The sequence below is a fragment of the Rhinoderma darwinii genome, chromosome 1, assembly GCF_050947455.1.
Source record: "Rhinoderma darwinii isolate aRhiDar2 chromosome 1, aRhiDar2.hap1, whole genome shotgun sequence".
NCBI lineage: Eukaryota > Metazoa > Chordata > Amphibia > Anura > Rhinodermatidae > Rhinoderma > Rhinoderma darwinii.
In genome coordinates, this window is record NC_134687.1 from 110,317,500 (window position 1) to 110,340,119 (window position 22,620).

General features: G+C 42.0%; 1 protein-coding gene across 5 annotated transcripts in view; it reads right to left on the minus strand.

Annotated features, from left to right (window-relative positions):
• KLHL2 (kelch like family member 2) overlaps positions 1-22,620 on the minus strand; it is a 225,830-nt gene that overhangs the window by 111,171 nt on the left and 92,039 nt on the right. For all 5 annotated transcript variants that reach the window (XM_075860272.1, XM_075860275.1, XM_075860273.1 and 2 more), the window contains one exon: positions 11,413-11,534. In XM_075860272.1, the coding sequence (XP_075716387.1) occupies positions 11,413-11,534 (122 nt within the window). The remainder of the gene's footprint in view (positions 1-11,412; positions 11,535-22,620) is intronic.

Sequence of the window (22,620 nt, forward strand, 5' to 3'; positions counted from 1 at the left end):
AAAACCTGGGCTGACCTAATACTTTTCAAAGCCAAGAGTCTTATACAATTACATCCAATCTAGACAATGATATGTGAGCCAAACAGCCTGGACTCCGGGCTGACAGTATAACCAACCACCAGGACTGTGTTGCTGATGCATCTAGTTCACAGAGGACCGGCTAGACCGAATATAATGGTATCTACCTCTTGGCTATCAGGGGCATTAGATCACCTTGGGTCCGACTCCTTAGCCTCTGGAAGGAAGCAAGAATGCTTTCATCCACTGACAGCACGTAGAGATATTGAACATAGTGAAGAATTGAAATACAAAGTATATTAGTAGGCTGAACTTTTCACTATACAATGATAAAAGCTTTATTTACACAAAACCAGAAAATCCTTTTAACTACCTTCCCTCCGCAGCCATTTTTCGGATTTTCACTTTTGTTTTTTCCTCCCCACCTTTCAAAACTCTTATTTTTCCATCAATATTGGTATATGAGGGCTTGTTTTTTGCAGGACGAGTTGTAGATTTTCACAGCACCATCTTTTGTACCATATAATGTAGTGGGAAATGAGAAACAAAATATATGTGGGGTGGAATTGGAGAAAAACAGCGATTCCTCAACCTTTTGGGTGGTTTTGTTTTTACGGCGTTCACCGTACGGTAAAAACGGTTAACTTTATTCTGCGGGTCAATACGATTACAGCGATACCAAATTTATATAAAAATACAAGAAACTATCCAAGATATTACAAGCAATCATCTGGGTAAAGAAATTCAAATATAAAGTAAATAAATGTATATATAAATAATATATTATAAGAATATAATTTTATTTGTAGAAAGAAGAGAAAGGAGATTTTGCGAGCCAATTCCCACAAGGGTCCATGTACAATAATAGAATAGAGTATAAAAACGACCTTGCCAGGAATGATTTCATATATATATATATATATATATATACATATATATATATATATATATACATATATATATATATATATACATATACAGTATATACATACACATATATAGAGGTATAGTAGTATCAATTTCTGAAGATATAGCCGGCTAATGAAATAACCAGACAGAAAAATGGTCAGCTACAATCAATAAATGAGCAGGTACGAACACTTGAAAAACATACAGTGAAGGAAATAAGCATTTGATCCCTTGCTGATTTTGTAAGTTTGCCCACTGTCAAAGACATGAACAGTCTAGAATTTTTAGGCTAGGTTAATTTTACCAGTGAGAGATAGATTATATTTTTTTTTAAAAACTGAAAATCACATTGTCAAAATTATATATATTTATTTGCATTGTGCACAGAGAAATAAGTATTTGATCCCTTTGGCAAACAAGACTTAATACTTGGTGGCAAAACCCTTGTTGGCAAGCACAGTAGTCAGACGTTTTTTGTAGTTGATGATGAGGTTTGCACACATGTTAGATGGAATTTTGGCCCACTCCTCTTTGCAGATCATCTGTAAATCATTAAGATTTCGAGGCGGTCGCTTGGCAACTCGGATCTTCAGCTCCCTCCATAAGTTTTCGATGGGATTAAGGTCTGGAGACTGGCTAGGCCACTCCATGACCTTAATGTGCTTCTTTTTGAGCCACTCCTTTGTTGCCTTGGCTGTATGTTTCGGGTCATTGTCGTGCTGGAAGACCCAGCCACGAGCCATTTTTAATGTTCTGGTGGAGGGAAGGAGGTTGTCACTCAGGATTTGACGGTACATGGCTCCATCCATTCTCCCATTGATGCGGTGAAGTAGTCCTGTGCCCTTAGCAGAGAAACACCCCCAAAACATAATGTTTCCACCTCCATGCTTGACAGTGGGGACGGTGTTCTTTGGGTCATAGGCAGCATTTCTCTTCCTCCAAACACGGCGAGTTGAGTTAGTGCCAAAGAGCTAAATTTTAGTCTCATCTGACCACAGCACCTTCTCCCAATCACTCTCAGAATAATCCAGATGTTCATTTGCAAACTTCAGACGGGCCTGTACATGTGCCTTCTTGAGCAGGGGGACCTTGCGGCCACTGCAGGATTTTAATCCATTACGGCGTAATGTGTTACCAATGGTTTTCTTGGTGACTGTGGTCCCAGCTGCCTTGAGATCATTAACAAGTTCCCCCCGTGTACTTTTCGGCTGAGCTCTCACCTTCCTCAGGATCAAGGATACCCCACGAGGTGAGATTTTGCATGGAGCCCAAGATCGATGTCGATTGACAGTCATTTTGTATGTCTTCCATTTTCTTACTATTGCACCAACAGTTGTCTCCTTCTCACCCAGCATCTTACTTATGGTTTTGTAGCCCATTCCAGCCAGTGCAGGTCTATGATCTTGTCCCTGACATCCTAAGGCTATGTTCACACGGGGTCTTTTGCCGAGTTTATTGACGCGGAAACCGCGTCGCAAAACTCGGCAGAAACTCCCCGAGAACGCCTCCCATTGATTTCAATGGGAGGCGTCGGCGTCTTTTTCCCGCGAGCAGTAAAACTGCCTCGCGGGAAAAAGAAGCGACATGCCCTATCTTCGGGCGCTTCCGCCTCCGACCTCCCATTGACTTCAATGGGAGGCAGGAGAAAGCGTGTTTTCTGCCCGCGGCGCTCAATGGCCGCGGGCGAAAAACGGCGCGATCATTGCTATTCACACGGAGTATTTTGGGGGAGGAATATCTGCCTCAAAATTCCGTTTGGAGCTTTGAGGCAGATATTCCTCCCCCAAAATACTCCGTGTGAACATAGATTAGAAAGCTCTTTGGTCTTGCCCATGTTGTAGAGGTTACAGTCAGACTGGTTAATTAAAAGTCTGTGGACAGTAGTCTTTTATACAGGTGACCATTTAAGACAGCTGTCTTTAATGCAGGCACCAAGTTGATTTGGAGCGTGTAACTGGTCTGGAGGAGGCTGAACTCTTAATGGTTGGTATGGGATCAAATAGTTATTTCTCTGTGCACAATGCAAATAAATATATATATATATATATATATAATTTTGACTATGTGATTTTCAGTTTTGTTTTTATATATATATAATCTATCTCTCACTGGTAAAATTAACCTAGCCTAAAAATTCTAGACTGTTCATGACTTTGACAGTGGGCAAACTTACAAAATCAGCAAGGGATCAAATACTTATTTCCTTCACTGTATATCTATATATGCATATATATACACTAAGTAGAGTACAATAGGATAAATCCACAAGATACATGTAACTATATACAGCCAGAGAGGAACAATAAATTCAAGCCGGTCGGGACGGCATAATTATTAAGCACATCAAAGAGACAAAATACAGACGGTAGAGTAGAGTGAGCATATATGGGATCCGCAATAGATTTCAGCACACTCATCTGTTGTGTGTGCATCAGTCCATAGACAGTCTAGTATCGCTCTCAGAATTCCAGTGCAACAAAATAGCCACGTACATCCGACCTAAGGTTGGTTTTCTTGGTCACCTGGGCTCTTTCCAGCAAAAAACTCCTGATTATACAAGGAGTGAGTTTCTCCCTTGTTTTCTCGTCCGTGTTGAGATGGGTTAATTCCCAAGTACAGGTAGGTTGGAAGTTGTTATAAATCTAAAGCAAGTATTTTGCACGCACGCTATAAGAGCCACCGGTTAACATCCTTTAGAGATTAGGTGCCATACCTCATTCGTAGCAGATGTTAGATCTCTCAGTTCCAGGGACAAAATAATAAGGGTATGTTCACACGTAGTCAACAAAAAAGTCTGAAAATCCAGAGCTGTTATCAAGGGAAAACAGACCCTGCTTTTCAGACGTTTTTTTACCAACTCGCATTTTTCGCGGCGTTTTTCGCGCCGTTTTCGCGGCGTTTTTTACGTCCGTTTTTGGAGCCGTTTTCATTGGAGTCTATGAGAAAACAGCTCCAAAAACGTCCAAAGAAGTGTCCTGCACTTCTTTTGACGAGGCTGTATTTTTACGCGTCGTCGTTTGACAGCTGTCAAACGACGACGCGTAAATAACAGGTCGTCTGCACAGTACTTCGGCAAACCCATTCAAATGAATGGGCAGATGTTTGCCGACGTATTGGAGCCGTATTTTCAGACGTAAAACGAGGCATAATACGCCTCGTATACGTCTGAAATTTGGCCGCGTGAACATACCCTAAAATGCCAGCCAGTATAGTGGATAACAAACCAAGGCATTATCAGCCTTTTTTGGCGCGTTTTCCGCGTCCAAAAACTCTGTGTGAACAGCGCCTAATAAGCACTTGTGATCTAATGTTCGCATAAAGTAGCTATTTTCAGGAATGTAACAATATCCTATGTACAAGGTAGCGTCAGGCTTGAACACATCCTCACCCAAGTCTAGTACACAGCTTAGGCTTCGTTCACATCTGAATAGGAGGCTACGTCACAGATGCGGTCAAAAATACATGACAAAATTACCCAGCAAGCTGCGCCATTTTGTATGGTAAAACGACAGACACCATGACAGAAATCCGATGGAACCCATTGAAAATCAATGGGTAACGTTGGGTGCTGTTGGAGTCAGGTGCCTATGATGGAGCAGAGCAATGGAAACACAGAAAGCAGATGTGAACAATGGCTTAGAAAGTCTAGTGAACAGCAAACAGAGACACTGCACATGCCTCACCGGGTCTCATACGTGCTTAAAAAAAAGAGACAGGTGATTTTATTAACCCCTTCAGGACTGAGCCTGTTTTGGCCTTGTGGACGCAGACTATTTATTCAAATCTGACATGTGTCCCTTTATGTGGTAATAACTCTGGAACGCTTTTACCTATCCAAGCGATTCTGAGATTCTTTTCTCATGACATATTGTACTTTATTTTAGTGAAAAAAATTGGTTGATAAATTCAATATTTGTGAAAAACTCCAAATTTTAGAGAAAATTTGTAAGAATTAGCATATTTCTAAATTTAAATGTATCTGCTTGTAAAACAGATAGTAATACCACACAAAATAGTTACCAGTTTACATTTCCCATATGTCTACTTTATGTTTGCATTGTTTTTTTCACGTCCTTTTTATTTTTCCAGGACGTTACAAGGCTTAGAACTTTAGCAGCAATTTCTCACATTTTCAAGAAAATTTCAAAAGGCAATTTTTTCAGGGACCAGTTCAGTTCTGAAGTCCCATTGAGGGCCTTACATATTAGAAAGCCCCCATAAATCACCCCATTTTGAAAACTGCACCCCTCAAAGTATTCAAAACAACATTCAGAATGTATTTTAACCCTTTAGGTGTTTCACAGGAATTAAAGCAATCTACACGTGAAATTTAAAAATTAATTTTTTTTCTATAACGCAGAAGCTTTTACCCAAGAAATGCTACTTAATATTTATTGCCCAGATTCTGCAGTTTTGAGAAATATCCCACATGTGGTCCTAGTGCGGTAATGGACTGAAACACCGGCCTCAGAAGCAAATGAGGATCTAATGGATTTTGGGGCCTTCTTTTTTTAGGACTACATTTTAGGTACCATGGTCAGGTTTGAAGAGGTCTTGTGGTGCCAAAACAGTCGAAACCCCCCAAAAGTGTCCCCATTTTGGAAACCACACCCTCAAGGAGTTTTTCTAGGGGTATAGTGTTCGCATTTGACCCCACTTTTTTTTTTTGCAGAATTTAGTGGAATTAGTCTGTGAAGATGAAAATCGACTTTTTTTCTGCTAAAACATAGAATTTTTTCAAGGAATAAAGGAGAAAAAGCACCCCAACATTTGTAAAGCAATTTCTCCCGATTACGGAAACACCCCATATGTAGTCATGAACTGATGTTTGGACCCACAGCAGGGCTCAGAAGGGAAGGAGCGTCTTTTGAATTTTGAAGCGCAGATTTCGCTGGATTGGTTTTCAGTGCCATGTCTCGTTTGCAACGCCCTGGAGGGACCAAAACAGTGGAAACCCTTCAAATGTGACCCCATTTTTCTAGGGTATAGTTGACATCTTGAACCCACAGGTTTTTTTTGTAGAATTTAGCGGAATTAGGCCGTGGAAATTAATATCAAAATTTTTGCCCACTAAAATGTTGATTTTTAATTTTCGCAAGGGATAAAAGAGAAAAAGCACCCCAACATTTGTAGAGCAATTTCCCCCCGAGTACGCCAATACCCCATATGTGGTCATAAATATTTTTTTATTAGAACTTATTAGCCCTTTCAGGACTGTTTTTTTTTTTTGCTTTTTCACTCCCCGGCTTCCAAGAGCCATAACTTTTTTATATTTCAGTCAATGGAGCGGTGTGAGGGCTTATTTATTGCAAGAGGAGTTGTAGTTTCTATTGACCCCATTTAAAATACCATATAATGTACTGTGAAACTGAAAAAAAAACAAAAACAAAAAACTCGATTTCTCCATTGTTTTTTGGGTTTTGTTTTTACGTCTTTCACCGTGTGGTGAAAACGACAACTAAACTTTATTCTGCATCTCAATACGATTACAGTGATACCAAATTTATATAGTTTTTCTTTTTTTTAATATATGTTACTACTTCTACAAAGAAAAAACTATTTGTTAAAAAAAATAAAATTGTTTTGTAATGCCACATTCTAAAAGCCATAACTTTTATTTTTTGGACGATTGAGCGGTGTGAGGGTTTAGTTTTAGCGGGCGAGCTGTAGCTTTTTTGTGGTACAATTTTATGGTACATACAACTTTTTGATCGCTCATTACTTTATTCATTTTTCTTTTTTAGAGCGAATGCGACTAAAAAAACAGCGATTTTGGCGTTTTAAATTCTTTATTTCTTACGGCGTTCACCGTGCGCAATAAATGACATTTTAGTTCATTCTGCAAGTCGGTACGATTATGGCGATACCATATGTATATAGTTTTCTTTATGTTTCGCAGCGTTTGCACGATAACTGACAGGAAGCCTATCAGGAGCAGTCTGATAGCCTTCCGTCCATGGCAGATACAGAGGCCATTGTTTGGCCTCCGGTTGCCATGACAACCATCGGCAAACCCCACGATTTTAAAGCGGGGTCTGAGGATGTGCTACTAACTCGTAAAGTGCGGCGATCGCAACCGATCGCCTCATTTAAGGGGTTAATTGCCTAAATCACGGTCACCGACAGTGTGCACTGGGAACGACTCCAAAACTATACACCCTCGTACGGGAAGTAACCTCCCGCGCGACATATAGTTACTGAGTGGTGCGGGTAGGGGTTAAATCAGAAGATCTAGGGCAGGGGTCTAAAGCACGCGGCCCGCGGGCCGCATGCGGCCCCTGGGGCTGTCATCTGCGGCCCGCGGGACACAGAGCCGCTAGTATCGGCTCTGCTCCGAGACTCTGGAATTCCCTGACATCGCTGTCCACATATGAACAGCGATGTCTGGGGCTTCCCCAGAGCCGGAGTCCCGAGCAGAGCGCTGGTGTCGGCTCTGCTCCGGGACTCTGGAATTCCCTGACATCGCTGCCCATATATGGACAGTGTGTCAGGGTCTTCCCCAGAGCGGGGTCCCGGGCAGAGCGCTATTATCGCTGTCCATACAATAATGTCAGGGGCTTCCCCAGAGCAGGAGCGCAGCTGGAGTCCCAGGAAGAGCCTACTAGCGCTCTGCCTGGGACTCCAGCTCTGGGCAAGCCCCTGACATTACTGGGGCAGCCTCTACAGAGGGCACTGTGGCAGCCTCTACAGAGGGCACTGTGGCAGCCTCTACAGAGGGCACTGTGGCAGCCTCTACAGAGGGCACTGTGGCAGCCTCTACAGAGGGCACTGTGGCGTTATCTACAAGTGGGTGTGTGACAGTATCTGAAGAGGACACTGGCATTATCTAGGGGTGTGTTGCATTATCTACAGAGGGCACTGTGGCCTTATCTACAGAGGGCACTGTGGCCTTCTCTACAGAGGGCACTGTGGCCTTCTCTACAGAGGGCACTGTGGCCTTCTCTACAGAGGGCACTGTGGCCTTCTCTACAGAGGGCACTGTGGCCTTCTCTACAGAGGGCACTGTGGCCTTCTCTACAGAGGGCACTGTGGCCTTCTCTACAGAGGGCACTGTGGCCTTATCTACAGAGGGCACTGTGGCCTTATCTACAGAGGGCACTGTGGCCTTATCTACAGAGGGCACTGTGGCCTTATCTACAGAGGGCACTGTGGCCTTATCTACAGAGGGCACTGTGGCCTTATCTACAGAGGGCACTGTGGCCTTATCTACAGAGGGCACTGTGGCCTTATCTACAGAGGGCACTGTGGCCTTATCTACAGAGGGCACTGTGGCCTTATCTACAGAGGGCACTGTGGCCTTATCTACAGAGGGCACTGTGGCCTTATCTACAGAGGGCACTGTGGCCTTATCTACAGAGGGCACTGTGGCCTTATCTAGGGGTGTGTTGCATTATCCACAGAGGGCACTGCGACAGCATCCACAGAGGGCACTGCGACAGCATCCACAGAGGGCACTGCGACAGCATCCACAGAGGGCACTGCGACAGCATCCACAGAGGGCACTGCGACAGCATCCACAGAGGGCACTGCGGCAGCATCCACAGAGGGCACTGCGGCAGCATCCACAGAGGGCACTGCGGCAGCATCCACAGAGGGCACTGCGGCAGCATCCACAGAGGGCACTGCGGCAGCATCCACAGAGGGCACTGCGGCAGCATCCACAGAGGGCACTGCGGCACTATCTAAAAAGGGGCTGCCCAATCTTGACATGTGTGCTAACTGAACCGCCGGACTGCATTTAGCGACACTTAAACTGGAACGCTGGATTGTTGAAATAAGCACGTGGAGAAATATCTAAAATTTTAAACCTAGCGCTATTATTATAGTAACGTAGTATTATTATTCTAGTAATATAGTGTTATAGTAGTTCAAATAACTAATTGATTAACAATAATTTTGTATTGTATCAAATTTGAAAGTAATGCGGCCCGTCAACTTCCCATTTTTTCTATATGCGGCCCACTTAACCGGCCGAGTTTGAGACCCCTGATCTAGGGGGACTTAGATCAAGTGTCTAATAACCAGTCAAAATAATAAGAATCCAATGGGTGCAGCAAAAACTTTAATATTAGTCTGTTTACGAAGATAATACATTGCCAAACACTCTTCTTGACCACTGCAGGCAGTCAGGAAGCTGTAAATGAGCAGTATACCATAGGCTACTGGATGTAGCTTCCTCTTCTGGCACCTGTCTTTGTTGGGACGAACTAAAGCCGACCTTATATTAAAAACTTTGAACGCCTGAAAAGGAACCATTTTCGGAACATAAACGAGCATGACAGGCACCGACCAAAGGCAGATACCTGTGGAAAGTTGATCTGACATGTTCTCAGGTGCAGTAGTTGACAATACTTGGAAGGTTGTTCATGCAAAACGACAAATGTGCATCCCATTAACCCTTTTATGCCGACAATCTGTAGATTCACGTCCTTTTCGCACATATCCCGTGCTGCCAGGGCGTGAACATACAGATCTCTGTTCCAGCCGGCATAGCGCTGTGAAAAGCACTCGGACGCCAGCTGTGTCAGTGTCCCTGGCTCCCCAGCAACCTGTTCTCTGACAGCAGAAACCGATTGGTTTGGCTAAGGAGAATATGATCACCATTAACGGTTTCCTGACCACCCACAGTAAAATCACGTCAGCTTGCTGGGCTCTGTACAGCGCCGACATGAATTCACAGTGGGTGTTAAAAGCGCGATCTGGGTGTCTCAGAGTAGTGCTGACAGCCGGATCGCGCTGTTAACCGCTGCCTCTGGTCCCGGAGACATGACAGGGATCTGATTGGTTCAGGTCCCGATCATGTGATCGCAGGGAAAGTTTGTTCTAGCAACAAACTGGAAAGTTAAAAAAATTTAAAAAAGCTCTGGCGCTCAAAATATAGCGACAGAAATTGTGCAGTGTCCAAAAGCGGATAAGATTGGGCACCATTTATCAGTACAATACCGGCCACATATCTATGAATTATTTATTTACCCCATTATTATACCCTTATTATGCCCTGATGTACTCTGCCCAGCTTACATATACCCTGATGTACTCCGCACAGATTACATATACCCCCACATTATCAACTGAAATACCAGCAAAACCCCAAACAGAACTATTACCAAGCAAAATCTGCGCTCCAAAAGCCAATGGCACTCCTTCACTTCTGAGCTCTGCCGTGGGTCCAAACAGCAGTTCATTACCACATATGGGGTATTGCTGTAATCGTGAGAAATAGCTTTACAAGTTTTGGGGTGCTTTTTATTCCTTGTAAAAATTACATTTTTTTTATATTTTTTCAGATTTTCATTTTCACAGACATATTCCAATAAATATAGCAAAAGACCTGTCAGGTCAAGATGCTAACTATACCCCTAGATAAATTCCTTAAGGTGTGTAGTTTCCAAAACCACTGTTGGGGAGATTCCACTGTTTTGGCACCACAAGACCTCTTCAAACCTGACATGGTGTCTAAAATATATTCTAAAAAAAGCAGACCCCAAAATCCTCTAGGTGCTCCTTTGCTTCTGAGGCCGGTGCTTCAGTCCATTATCACACTAGAGCCACATGGGGATATTTCTAAAAACTGCAGAATCTGGGCAATAAATATGGAGTTGCATTTCTCTGGTAAAACCTTCAGTGTTACAGAGAAACATGTATTACAAATGAATTTCGGAAAAAAAAATGAAATTTGTAAATTTCACCTCTACTTTGCTTAATTCCTGTGAAACGCCTAAAGGGTTCATAAACTTTCTGAATGCTGTTTTGAATACTTTGAGGGAGCAGTTTTTAAAGTGGGTGATTTATGGGGTCTATCTAGTACATAAGGCCCTCAAAGCCACTTCACAACTGAACTGGTCCTTGACAAAATAGCCTTTTGACATTTTCTTGAAAATGTGAGAAATTTCTGCTAAAGTTCTAAGTCTTGTAACGTCCTAGAAAAATAAAATAATGTTCAAAAAACAATGCAAATATAAAGTAAACATATGGGGGATGTTAATTAGCAACAATTTTGAGTGGTATTAATATCTGTTTTACAAGTAGATTACATTTAAAATTAGAAAAATTATAATTTTTGCAAATTTTCTTTACATTTTGGTGTTTTTCACAAATAAGCTATGAATTTATTGACCAAATCGTTCCACTATCATAAAGTACAATATGTCACGAGAAAACAATCTCTGAATCGCTTGGACAGGCAAAAGCATTCCAGAGTTTTTACCACATAAAATAACATGTCAGATTTGAAAAAATGGGGCTGGTCATTGAGGCATCAATGGCCCTTGGTCCTGAAAGGGTTAAGAGAAGCCCAGACCAAGTCACAGATCAAGAGAGAGACCAATCGGCTATTTGTGGTTTTAACTTTTGATGTTTGGAACGACAACTTTCACGGACAAACCGTGAATGGTAAGTCATTCAGAAAACAAATGTCTGAGATTAGTCTGGCCAGGTTTATGTAAGTTGATATACTCATTCACAAGGCATGATCAAGAACCTCACCTGCACATTTTCCTCAGTCACTTTAATTTCCGCAGTGTAAACATAATCCACAAGCAATTTCAGCGTCCACCCATCCACTTCTTTAATTCTGACTCTTTTTGCTCGACTTTCACTCATTTCACCTATAAAAAAAAAACGCAAAGTATAGTGATTATTTATCATTCATATAACTAATTAAAGGCCATATAAACGTTTGAAAGACACGCATGATCCACCTATCATCGATTAGATCTAAGTTATGAACTTAGATGTGATCGCTGACACTGAACCCGTCAGTCCCGCTGACCTGACATATACAGGAATCAACGCAAGATACAGCTGCTCTATACAGGATACAAAGAAGCGGTCTCTCAAAAAGAAAAAAACAAAAACACTTTGTAATATACAGCTGACATCCCGCTGCAACGGCGGTGATCACAGTTCTCTCCGATCACTGTCGTTTAACCCCTCAAATGCAGCGGTCAATAGCGACAGTGGCATTTAAGTGATTGGCACAGAGGGAGGGGGCTCTCTCTGTACCCCCGCGAAAAATCTCAGGGTGCTGATGGTTGCAATGGCAACCAGGAAGCCTAGCAACGGCTTCCTGGTTGCCAGGTACGGGAGACTATTAGGTCCTGCCCAAGGCAGGACGTAATAGGCTCAACTATCAGTTGTAACTTACAGTTATAATACAAGTAGTGCAATGTGTTGTACAGGGGATCAGAATATCAGATCTTCCAGTTCCCTAGTATGTGTAAAATAAAAAAAGTGTAAAAAAAAAAAAGTTTGAGATAAATAAAGTATTACATAATAAAAACAATAATCGCCTTGTTTCCCTGATCAAGTGCTTTATAATTAGAAAAAAAAAGAAAAAAAAAACAAAAACGAAAAACTAGACATAATAATAGGTATCGCCGCGTTCGTATCGGCTTGACCTATAAAAATATCATATTGTTTAACACCGTAAAAGAAAAAATACAATAAAAAACCAATGGCAGAATTTCCTTTTTTGGTCATGTTGTTTCCCAAAAAATGGAAAAAAAAAAAAAGGGATCAAAAAGTCCCACGTACCCAAACATGGTACCAATAAAAACTACAGTTTGTCACAAAAAAACAAGCCCTCACACGGCTCCGTCGACAAAAAAATAAAAAAAGTTATGGCTCTCAGGATATGGCGACACTAAAACATTATTTTATTTAGTAAAAAGCGTTTTTATTGTGTAAAAGTAGTAAAACAAAAAACTAGATAAATTTGGTATTGCCATAATCGTATCGAACCGCAGAATAAAGTAAACATGGTGTTTTTTTTACTGCACAAACAATGTCTTTAAAAATGTATAAAAAAAAAAAAACAGTGAGAGAATCTGTTTTTTGGTCTCCTCACCTCTCAAAAAATTGTACCCCAAAATGATACTACTAAAAAGTACAGCTAGTCCCATGAAAATCAAGCACTGACACAGCTCGTCAACGGAAAAATAAAAAGTTATGGACCCTTGGAACGCAATAATGCAAAACGACGGCCCAGACTAATTTATATGTGCAGCAGTTCTTCACCTAAATCCCCACGTCATCATTTGCAGCCCCCTCTGGTGGACCTTGTAAATGCAGAGGAAACTATGACATTTTGGGGTCTGTGCTACATATGGGGCTAGTGAAGGAGTCAAAGATTAGACAATACTGGAGTGCGGATATTTTGTACAATACCACGGACACCCTTTGGAAGTGCGACTCCTGCACCCAAAAATCCGGCCTGTGCATGAAGGATTGGTTCAAAGCGTACGTCACTATCCATGGATAATTAATTTTATTATTAATTTACCCCATTATTACATCATCCTATTATGACCTGATGCACACCGCCCAGCTTACATATACCCTGATGTACTCCGCACAGCTTACATATACCCTGATGTACTCCGCACAGCTTACATATATACTGTCTGAAACTGCTTCCCCTGCTGCTCTATCTTATGGTGGTCTCCATTTCTCTCATGCCCCCAGACCTGAGTACAGGCAGGGTGGAGGAGTAGGTATTCTTCTTTCCCCACACTTTTCAGGTCATTCCCCCGGTACCCTCGCTCACATTTCCCTCTTTTGAAGTCCACACCATCAGACTCTTTTACCCTTTTTCCCCTCAGAGTGGCAGTTGTCTACCACCCCCTGGGCTCACCCCGCCAATTCCTGGATCATTTTGCTGCCTGGCTTCCACAATTTCTATCCTCTGAAACACCCACTCTCATCATAGGTGACTTCAACATCCCCATTGATAACCCAATCTCCCCATCTGCCTCCCAGTTTCTATCTTTAACCTCCTCCCTAGATCTGTCACAACTTACTAACTCTCCTACACATGAAGACGGGCTTTCGCTAGACCTGGTCTTCTTCCGTCTCTGCTCAGTTTCGGACTTCATTAACTCTCCTCTCCCGCTCTCTGACCACAACATTCTCTCCTTTACTATCAAATATTCTCTGCCTCCTCAGGTCATGCCTACGTATAAGACATACAGAAATCTACATGCCATTAACACTCAGAAACTCAGACAGTCTACAGTCCTCATTGTCCCCTATCTCTTCCCTCTCCTGTGCCAATCTGGCTGAGAAACTTTACAATAACACTCTTAAAAATGCATTGGATGAAGAAGCCCCTCCTATACTCCAAACTACCCGGCAAAGACATCCACAACCCTGGCACACACCTCAATCCCACTTTCTTCAGCGGTGCTGGAGATGTGCCGAACGACTGTGGAGAAAATCACATTTGGCTCCAGACTTCCTCCATTACAAATTTATGCTCAAAACTTACAACTCTGCCCTTCACAAAGCCAAACAAGTCTATTTCACTTCTCTCATCTCCACACTATCTAATAATCCAAAATGCCTCTTTGATACTTTTCAGTCCCTCGATAGTCCTAAAGTGCAGACGCCGATCACAGATCTCAGTGCTGAAGACCTGGCCACTTATTTTAAAGTTAAAATTGACAACATCCGCCATGATATTATCTCCCGGTCCTCTAGTAACATCGATCCCCTTCCCTCCCGCACTCCCTCTTCTTCACTTTCATCATTTGACCCAATAACAGAAGAAGTAGTCTCCAGGCTTCTCTCTTCTTCTCATCCTACTACCTACCCTAGTGATCCTATCCCCTCACACCTCCACTAGCCCCTCTCCCCAGCTGTCACTAGTCACCTGACTAAAATATTTAACCTCTCTCTTTCTCTGGTATCTTTCCCTCCTCTTTTAAACATGCCGTTATAAACCCATTACTGAAAAAAAACAACTCTTGACCAATCCAGCGCTGTTAGACCAGTCCCTAATCGCCCCTTCATCTCCAAACTCCTGGAACGCTTGGTCTACTCTCGCCTTATCCGCTATCTCTCTGCCAACTCCATTCTAGACCCCTTATAATCTGGTTTCCGCACTCTACACTCCACAGAAACTGCCCTTACTAAAGTCTCAAATGATCTCTTGGCAGCTAAATCGGACGGTAAATACTCTCTCCTGATTCTTCTGGATCTCTCTGCAGCCTTTGACACTGTAGACCACCAACTCCTACTTAACATGCTCCACTCTATTAGCCTTAAAGACACTGCTCTCTCTTGGTTTTCCTCCTATCTCTTTGACCGCTTGTTCAGTGTGTCATTTGCTTGTTCTACTACTTCTCCTTATCCACTTGCTATTGGGGTTCCTCAGGGATCAGTCCTAGGTCTGCTCCTCTTTTCTCTCTACACAGCTCCTATTGGACAAACCATCAGCAGATTTGGCTTCCAGTACCATCTCTACGCTGATGACACCCAATTATATGACTCTTCCCATAACATTACCCCTGCTCTAATACAGAACACCTGTTATTGTCTGTCCGCTGTCTCTAACATCATGTCCTCTCTCTATCTAAAACTGAATCTTTCTAAGACTGAACTCCTTGTGTTACTACCATCTACTAACCTCCCTAAACCGGATGTCTCCATCTCAGTGTGTGGCACTACAATAACTCCTAAGCAGCACGCCCGCTGTCTCTGGGTTATTTTTGACTCTGATCTTTCCTTTACTCCTCACATTCAATCACTTTCACGCTAGTGTCATTTTCGCCTCAAAAACGTCTCCAGAATCCACCCTTTTCTTACTGAGGAAACAGCCAAAACTCTCATTGTCGCTCTGATTCACTCTCGCCTTGACTACCGTAACTCATTACTAGTCAGTCTTCCCCTCACCAAACTCTCTCCTCTCCAATCTATCCTTAATTCAGCAGCCAGGCTCATCTTTATGACCAACCGCTACACCAACGCTTCTACCCTGTGCCAGTCACTGCACTGGTTGCCCTTCCCATTAAGAATAAAATTAAAACTTATTACTCTTACCCACAAAGCTCTCCACAGTGCTGCACCTCCTTACATCTCCTCCCTCATCTCTGTCTACCACCCTACTCGGGCTCTACGTTCTGCCAACGACTTTAGATTAAAATCCTCCATAATCCGAACCTCCCACTACAGTCTCCAAGATTTTTCTCGTGCTGCACCAGTCCTCTGGAATGTGCTACCCCAGACAATCAGATTAATTCCCAATATCCAAAGTTTTAAACGTGCCCTGAAAACACATCTTTTTAGACAGGCCTATAACATTCCCTAATCTGACTCCTTTCCATGGCCCCCCTTTAAGATTAGGCATCAGAATTAGATTGCCTCACACTCCTTCACTTCATGTCCGTCATACACGGATACTGGCTGGTGACCGGCTCATGCAGCTTTAGGTGTACCACCCAATGTGCATAAAAATGGCTGGACCATTGTACAGAACAAACACTGTTACACTTTGTGTCTCCCTTATTTCCTCATAGATTGTAAGCTCTTGCGAGCAGGGTCCTCCCTCATCTTGTTTGAATTGTAAATTAACTTTGTCACTATGTAATGTCTGATATGGTCTGTTTCATGTTCCCTCTAAATTGTAAAGTGCTGCGTAATATGTTGGCGTTATATAAATAAAGATTATTATTATTATGTACCCTGATGTACTCCGCACAGCTTACATATGCCCTGATGTACTCCGCAGATTACAAATACCCTGATGCACTCTGCCCAGTTTACATATATACCCTAATGTATTCCGCACAGCTTACATATACCCTAATGTACTCCGCACAGCTTACATATACCCTGATGTGCCCCCACATTATAAACTGAAACACCAGTAAAACACTAAACAAAACTACTACCAAGCAAAATCTACGCTCCAAAAGCCAAATGGCGGTCCTTCTGGGCCTGGCAGTGTGCCCAAACAGCAGTTTATGATCACATATAGGGTATTACTGTACTCTGGTGAACCCGCTTAACAATTTATGGGGTGTGTGTCTCCAGTGGTACAAGCTGGGCACTACACACTGGCCACTGAAATAGAATATCTGTGGAAAATGGCAATTTTCAATCTGCAACATCCACTGTGCACTAATTTCTGCAAAACCTTTGGGGTCAAAATGCTCACTACACTTCTAGATGAATTCCTTGAGGGGTGTAGTTTCCTAAATGGGGTCACTTCTCGGGGGTTTTCACTGTACTGGTACCTCAGCGCAATGCAACATGGCGCCAAAAACAAATTTTGTAAAATCTTCACTCCAAAAACGAAATTGCGCTTTTTCCCTTTAGACCCTTGCGGTATGTCCAAATAGCAAGTTAACGACCACATATGGGGTATTTCCCTACTCGGGAGAAATTGTGTAACACATTTTGGGGTGTTTTTTCTCCTGTATTCCTTGTGGAAATGAAAAATTATGAGCTCAATCTACAGGTTGTTGGGAAAAAAATATTTGTTCATTTTCACGGCCTAATTCTAAAAAAACACCTGAGGGATCAAAATGCTACACCTCTAATTTAATTATTTGAGGGGTATAGTCTAAAAAATGGGATCACACCTGGGGAATTTCTACTGTACTGGTACTTCAGGGGATCTGCACTGCGACATGGCGCCCAGAAACCAATTTAGCAAAATCTGAGCTGCAAAATCCAAACAGTGCTCCGTCCCTTCTGAGCCCTGCCGTGGGTCCAAACAGCAGTTTTATTACCACATATGGGGTATTGCCGTAAATCAGGAGAAATTGCTTTAAAAAATGTTGGAGTGCTTTTTCTCCTTTATTCCTTATAAAAATTAGAAAATTCTATGTTTAAAAAAAAATAAAAATATCGATTTTCATCTTCACAGATGAATTCCAATAAAGTCAGCAAAAAACCGGTGGGTCAAAATGCTAACTACACCACTAAAAAGATTCCTTGAGTGGTATAGTTTCCAAAATGGGGTCACTTTTGGGGGGGTGTTTCCACTGTTTAGGTCCCTTCAGGGCGCTGCAAACGCGACACGGCACCGAAAACCATTCCAGTAAAATCAGCGCTCCAAAATCCAATGAGCGCTGCCGTGGGTCCAAACAGCAGTTTATTACCACATATGGGGTATTTCCGTAATCGGGAGAAATTGCTTTACAAATGTTGGGTCGCTTTTCCAGAAAAAAGTAGATTTTCATTTTCACAGACTAATTCGAATAAATTTAGCAAAAAAAACTGTGGGGTCATAATGCTAACTATACCCCTTGATAAATTCCCTGAGAGGTGTAGTTTAAAAAAAATGGGGTCACTTTTGGAGGTTTCCACTGTTTTGGCACGAGAGGACCTCTTCAAACCTGACATGGTGCCTAAAATATATTCTAATAAAAAGGAGGCCCCAAAATCCTCTAGGTGCTACTTTGCTTCTGAGGCATGTGTAGCAGTCCATTAGCACACTAGGGCCACATGTGGAATATTTCTAAAAACTGCAGAATCTGGGCAATAAATATTTAGATGCGTTTCTCGGGTAAAACCCTCTGTGTTACAGAAAAAAATGTATTACAAACTGATTTTGTAAAAAAAAAAATGAAATTTGAAAATTTCACCTCTACTTTCCTTCCTTCAATTCCTGTAAAACGCCTAAAGGGTTGAAGCACTTTCTGAATGCTGTTTTGAATACTTTGAGGGGTACAATTTTCAAAATGGTGTTTTATGGGGGTTTCTAATATATAGGGCCCTCAAAACTACTTCACAACTGAACTGGTCCCTGAAAAAATAGCCTTTTGAATTTTTTTTTTAAAAATGTGAGAAATTGCTGCTAAAGTCTTGTAACGTCCTAGACAAAAAAAAAGGATGCTCAAAAAACGATGCAAACATAAAGTAGACATATGGGATAAGTTAATTAGTAACTTTTTTGTGTGGTATTACTATCTGTTTTACAAGCAGATACATTTAAAATTCGAAAAATCATAATTTCTTCAGATTTTCTCTAAAGTTTGGTGTTTTTCACAAATAAGAAATGAATGTATAGACCAAATTTTTTTACTGACAAAGTACAATATGTCACGAGAAAACAATCTCATAATCTATTGGATAGGTAAAAGCATTCTGAAGTTATTACCACAAAGTGACATGTCAGATTTGAAAAAATGGGTCTGGTCCTGAAGGGGTTAGAAATCACCTAAAAATAGTTTTATTTAAAAAAATAAATAAAAAAAAACCAACAACAAACCTATTTGATGTTCAAAGGTGTACATAGCATTTAAATAAGAGTTCATGCAATTGTGTAATATTAGACTAGGGTGGGGTCCTGGAAACAGCTGAAGGACACAGGCGGCTGCCAACTGATGGATTCCAATTTAAGCCAGACAGTAAAAAACAAATACAGGGAACTTTATCGGATCAAAAGGGAACAACTCTTGCAGGCAGTGAAATACTCCTACAGCCGTGAAAATAGCAGGAGAACAAGCCGGGAAGCAATGATATGGACATAATATAGAATAGGGTGAGGCTGCCTTACTCTCTTGTGGGAGCCACAATAAAGGCTAGATGCTGGTCAAGAGCCTCAGTCAAAGAAATAGGTGTTACAGCAAATTCTTTACAGCTACACTCCAACTTACCCCACTCCTTATTACCATTCTAGAACATTCAAAAGCATCTTTCAATGCCTTCTTGCAGCACAGAAATTGTGGGTATGGGGAAAGAAGGGAAAATAGAATAAGAGTGATCAATGTCGCCTTCAATTATTTTTATTGATACCGACTGTTAGGCCTTATTCACACGACAGGGTTTCCCGGCCGGGTGATGGCCGTTCAAAAATCGGCCATCACCCGGCTGCATTAGGAACAATAGACCCCTAATGGGGCTATTCACACGACCGATTTTTTGACCGTCCGGGAAACCTGGCCGTCCAAAAAATTGGACATGCCCTATTTTCGGCCGTTTACCCGGCCCCCATAGAAGTCTATGGGGCCGGGTAATACACGGCCATCGCCGGAATGTGTCCCGAGTGACGGCCATGTATTCCGTCGCTCGCGCGCTCTCTCTCCTCCTCCTCACAGTGCAAAGTGCATGTGCGGAGGAGGAGGGTCTTTTTTTTGCTCCCTGTAGGAGTCGGAATCCCCAATCCCCGGCCGGGGATTGGGGATTCCGCTACAGGAGAAGTGAGTGACTACACTGTCCATATATGGGCACAGCGATGTCACCCACTTCTGCAACGAAATCCCCGACTCTATGGCCGGGGATTCCGCTACAGGAGAAGTGAGTGACTACACTGTCCATATATGGACACACTGACGTCACTCACTTCTGAAGCGGAATTCCCGACCTGTGGCAGGGAATTCCTCTCCAGGAGAAGTCAGTGACTACACTGTCCATATATGGACATTGAAGTCAGTGACTTCTCCTGGTATGTGGGGGGGGGGGGGCTGGGTGGCATCACCTGCAGGGGGCTGGGTGGCATCACCTGCAAGGGGCATTGTGGCATTACCTACAAGGGGCAGGGTGGTATTACCTACAAGGGGCAGGGTGGCATTATCTACAGACTGCTGTGTGTGGCAACAAATTTAAATGAAATTCATCCGATTTTAAAACGGACAGGGAAAAAAACGGATGCAAAACGGGTCAAAATCGGCCGTTAAAAACGGCAACATGGCCGGGAAAAATGGCTGATTTTATCGGCCGACACTCGGACCCTGTCGTGTGAGTGAGGCATTATAGGAAAAGGAATATGTTGTGCAGTGTCCCCTTTTTATTTGAAAGCACAAACTGTTATATTGTTGATTTGGTTTTTATTCTTATTTTTATTGCTTCATTGATTACAAATATTTTTATATTTCAAATCCCATTGATAAAAAAAAAGCCATTGTATGACTATTCATTATCCACGGGAAAAAGGAGGGAGTACTCCAGAAAGCTTATTAGTGTAATTGTAACTTAGTCCATTAATTCACGCAACCACAGGATTGAAGCTGCAGCCTGTATCAGACAAGCAGCTAAGATGAAGTTCACCAGGAAAAGGTAAGTTTCCTAGTCCGTGGTTGCGTGTGCAGGACTTGTGTTGTCCCGGGTTTCACCGCTCCAGGAACTATTAGCCGAGCAGCGAAACCGGGATCACAGCTTTGACTGCACCAGGAGAAGGTAAGTCTCCCAGTCCGTCGTTGTGTGCGTCCGGACTTTGTGTATTGTCCCAGGTGTCGCTGCTCCAGGACCTGTCAGTTGGTATCAATAAAAATAATTGAAGGCGACATTGATCACTCTTGCTCTATTTTCCCTCTCTCCTCATACCCACAATTTCTATAATTCAAATAGGTGGTGTACACCAGAGCAAGAGCGGTCACTATAATTTAAAATAAAGAAACAAAATAGGAGGTTCTCCGTTCTCAATTTTCCTGATTATCTTGTATCCTGCTTGGACATTTTCTTGATCCTCTCTATTTGGTAACTAGTGTGAATCCATGGCTACCTACAATATAGTGGATAAAATTAAAGAACGATATAACAAACACTTATGAATCGGCACAAAGTCTATTTTCAGTGGAAGATTTTCTAACAGATGGGGGCGGATAATTCCCATGTAGATATTTCTGCACTACTCAAACAATTTAAAGATCTTACGTTACAACAGACCCAAGCATGGTGGACGAAGTCCACACTTGAACAGTATTTGACTTTGAATCTTATTACAAGAGGCCTGAGAGTCCCTTTATTCCCAAGCCATGAATTAAGCAAACCGGAACTAAAATCTAGGTGGGAGGAAGCTCTGACAGAATGTTCCAGAACCTTAATGACCATACTGGTGGAAGATTAAAGAATTCTGTTAGAGAAAATAGAACCCCAGTTAAATAAAACAGTAGAAGCTCTTGAACCTCATAAGCATAATAAAGACTGATGAAAAATTTGATAAAGTCTTAGTACAAATTGACAAGATCAAAATTAAAATAAAAGAAAAAAAAAAAGAGGAGAAAATTCCTGCGAGATCAGCGGGACTAGAAGTCCAATGCAGTGTACATCTGGGGAAGCCAGGAGTTTCAAGACATAATCCGGAAATAAGCAAATCTGGCGTTTCCAATTCCTCCGAAACAGAAGGGGAATCAGATAGAACAAGAGGCAGCACTTTAAGAGGTCAATCTGTTCAGGATACTCAATTAGATCAAGAACTGACTTTTTTTACGGGACAGACTACTCTGGGGTTACAGGGGACAACAGAGAGAAGGGGGAGGTCGCTTCAAAGGCAGGAGGAGAAGACAATAACACCACTTTGTAATGATAGTACAATGCAAATAATTAATCTGTCACAACATGTCCTTACAAATGCACAGACAAAGATTCTAAAAAGAGGCTACAATTTTTGCTTAACATCCAGGCTGAACAAATTTGAGGTCATAAAAGACCTGCATTTATTCGGCCGCAAGTTGATTTACAAAAAAATCTTTAGCCAAAGAGACAGGGAAATGGATCCCCTATCCAGGAGATTAAATACACAAGAACGTGTAACATTAAAGATCCTAGAAGAACTAGCTGATGAAGGGGAAATCTCAGATGAGGAAAGAGAGTTGGAAACTGTGGTCACTGAATTAGAGGAAATAGGCTCCACACATCAGAGATTGAAATTAAAATCCAAGAAGATGCCCTCCCTGGATCTATGTCCACAAGTTAATTTTTTCAAACAATTTTGTTTTTCTAGGACAAAACAAGGCTTATAAGTTTAGCAACAATTTCTCACAATTTCAAGAAAACTCAAGAGTCCAGTTCAGTTCTGAAGTAGCTTTGAGGGGGCCTATATTTTGGGGAAACCTCCATAAATCACCCCATTTTAAAAACTGCACCCCTCAAAGTATTCGAAACAGCATTTAGGAAGCTTCTTAACCCTTTAGGCGTTTCACAGGAATTGAAGCAATGTGGAGGTGAAATTTACAAATTAAATTA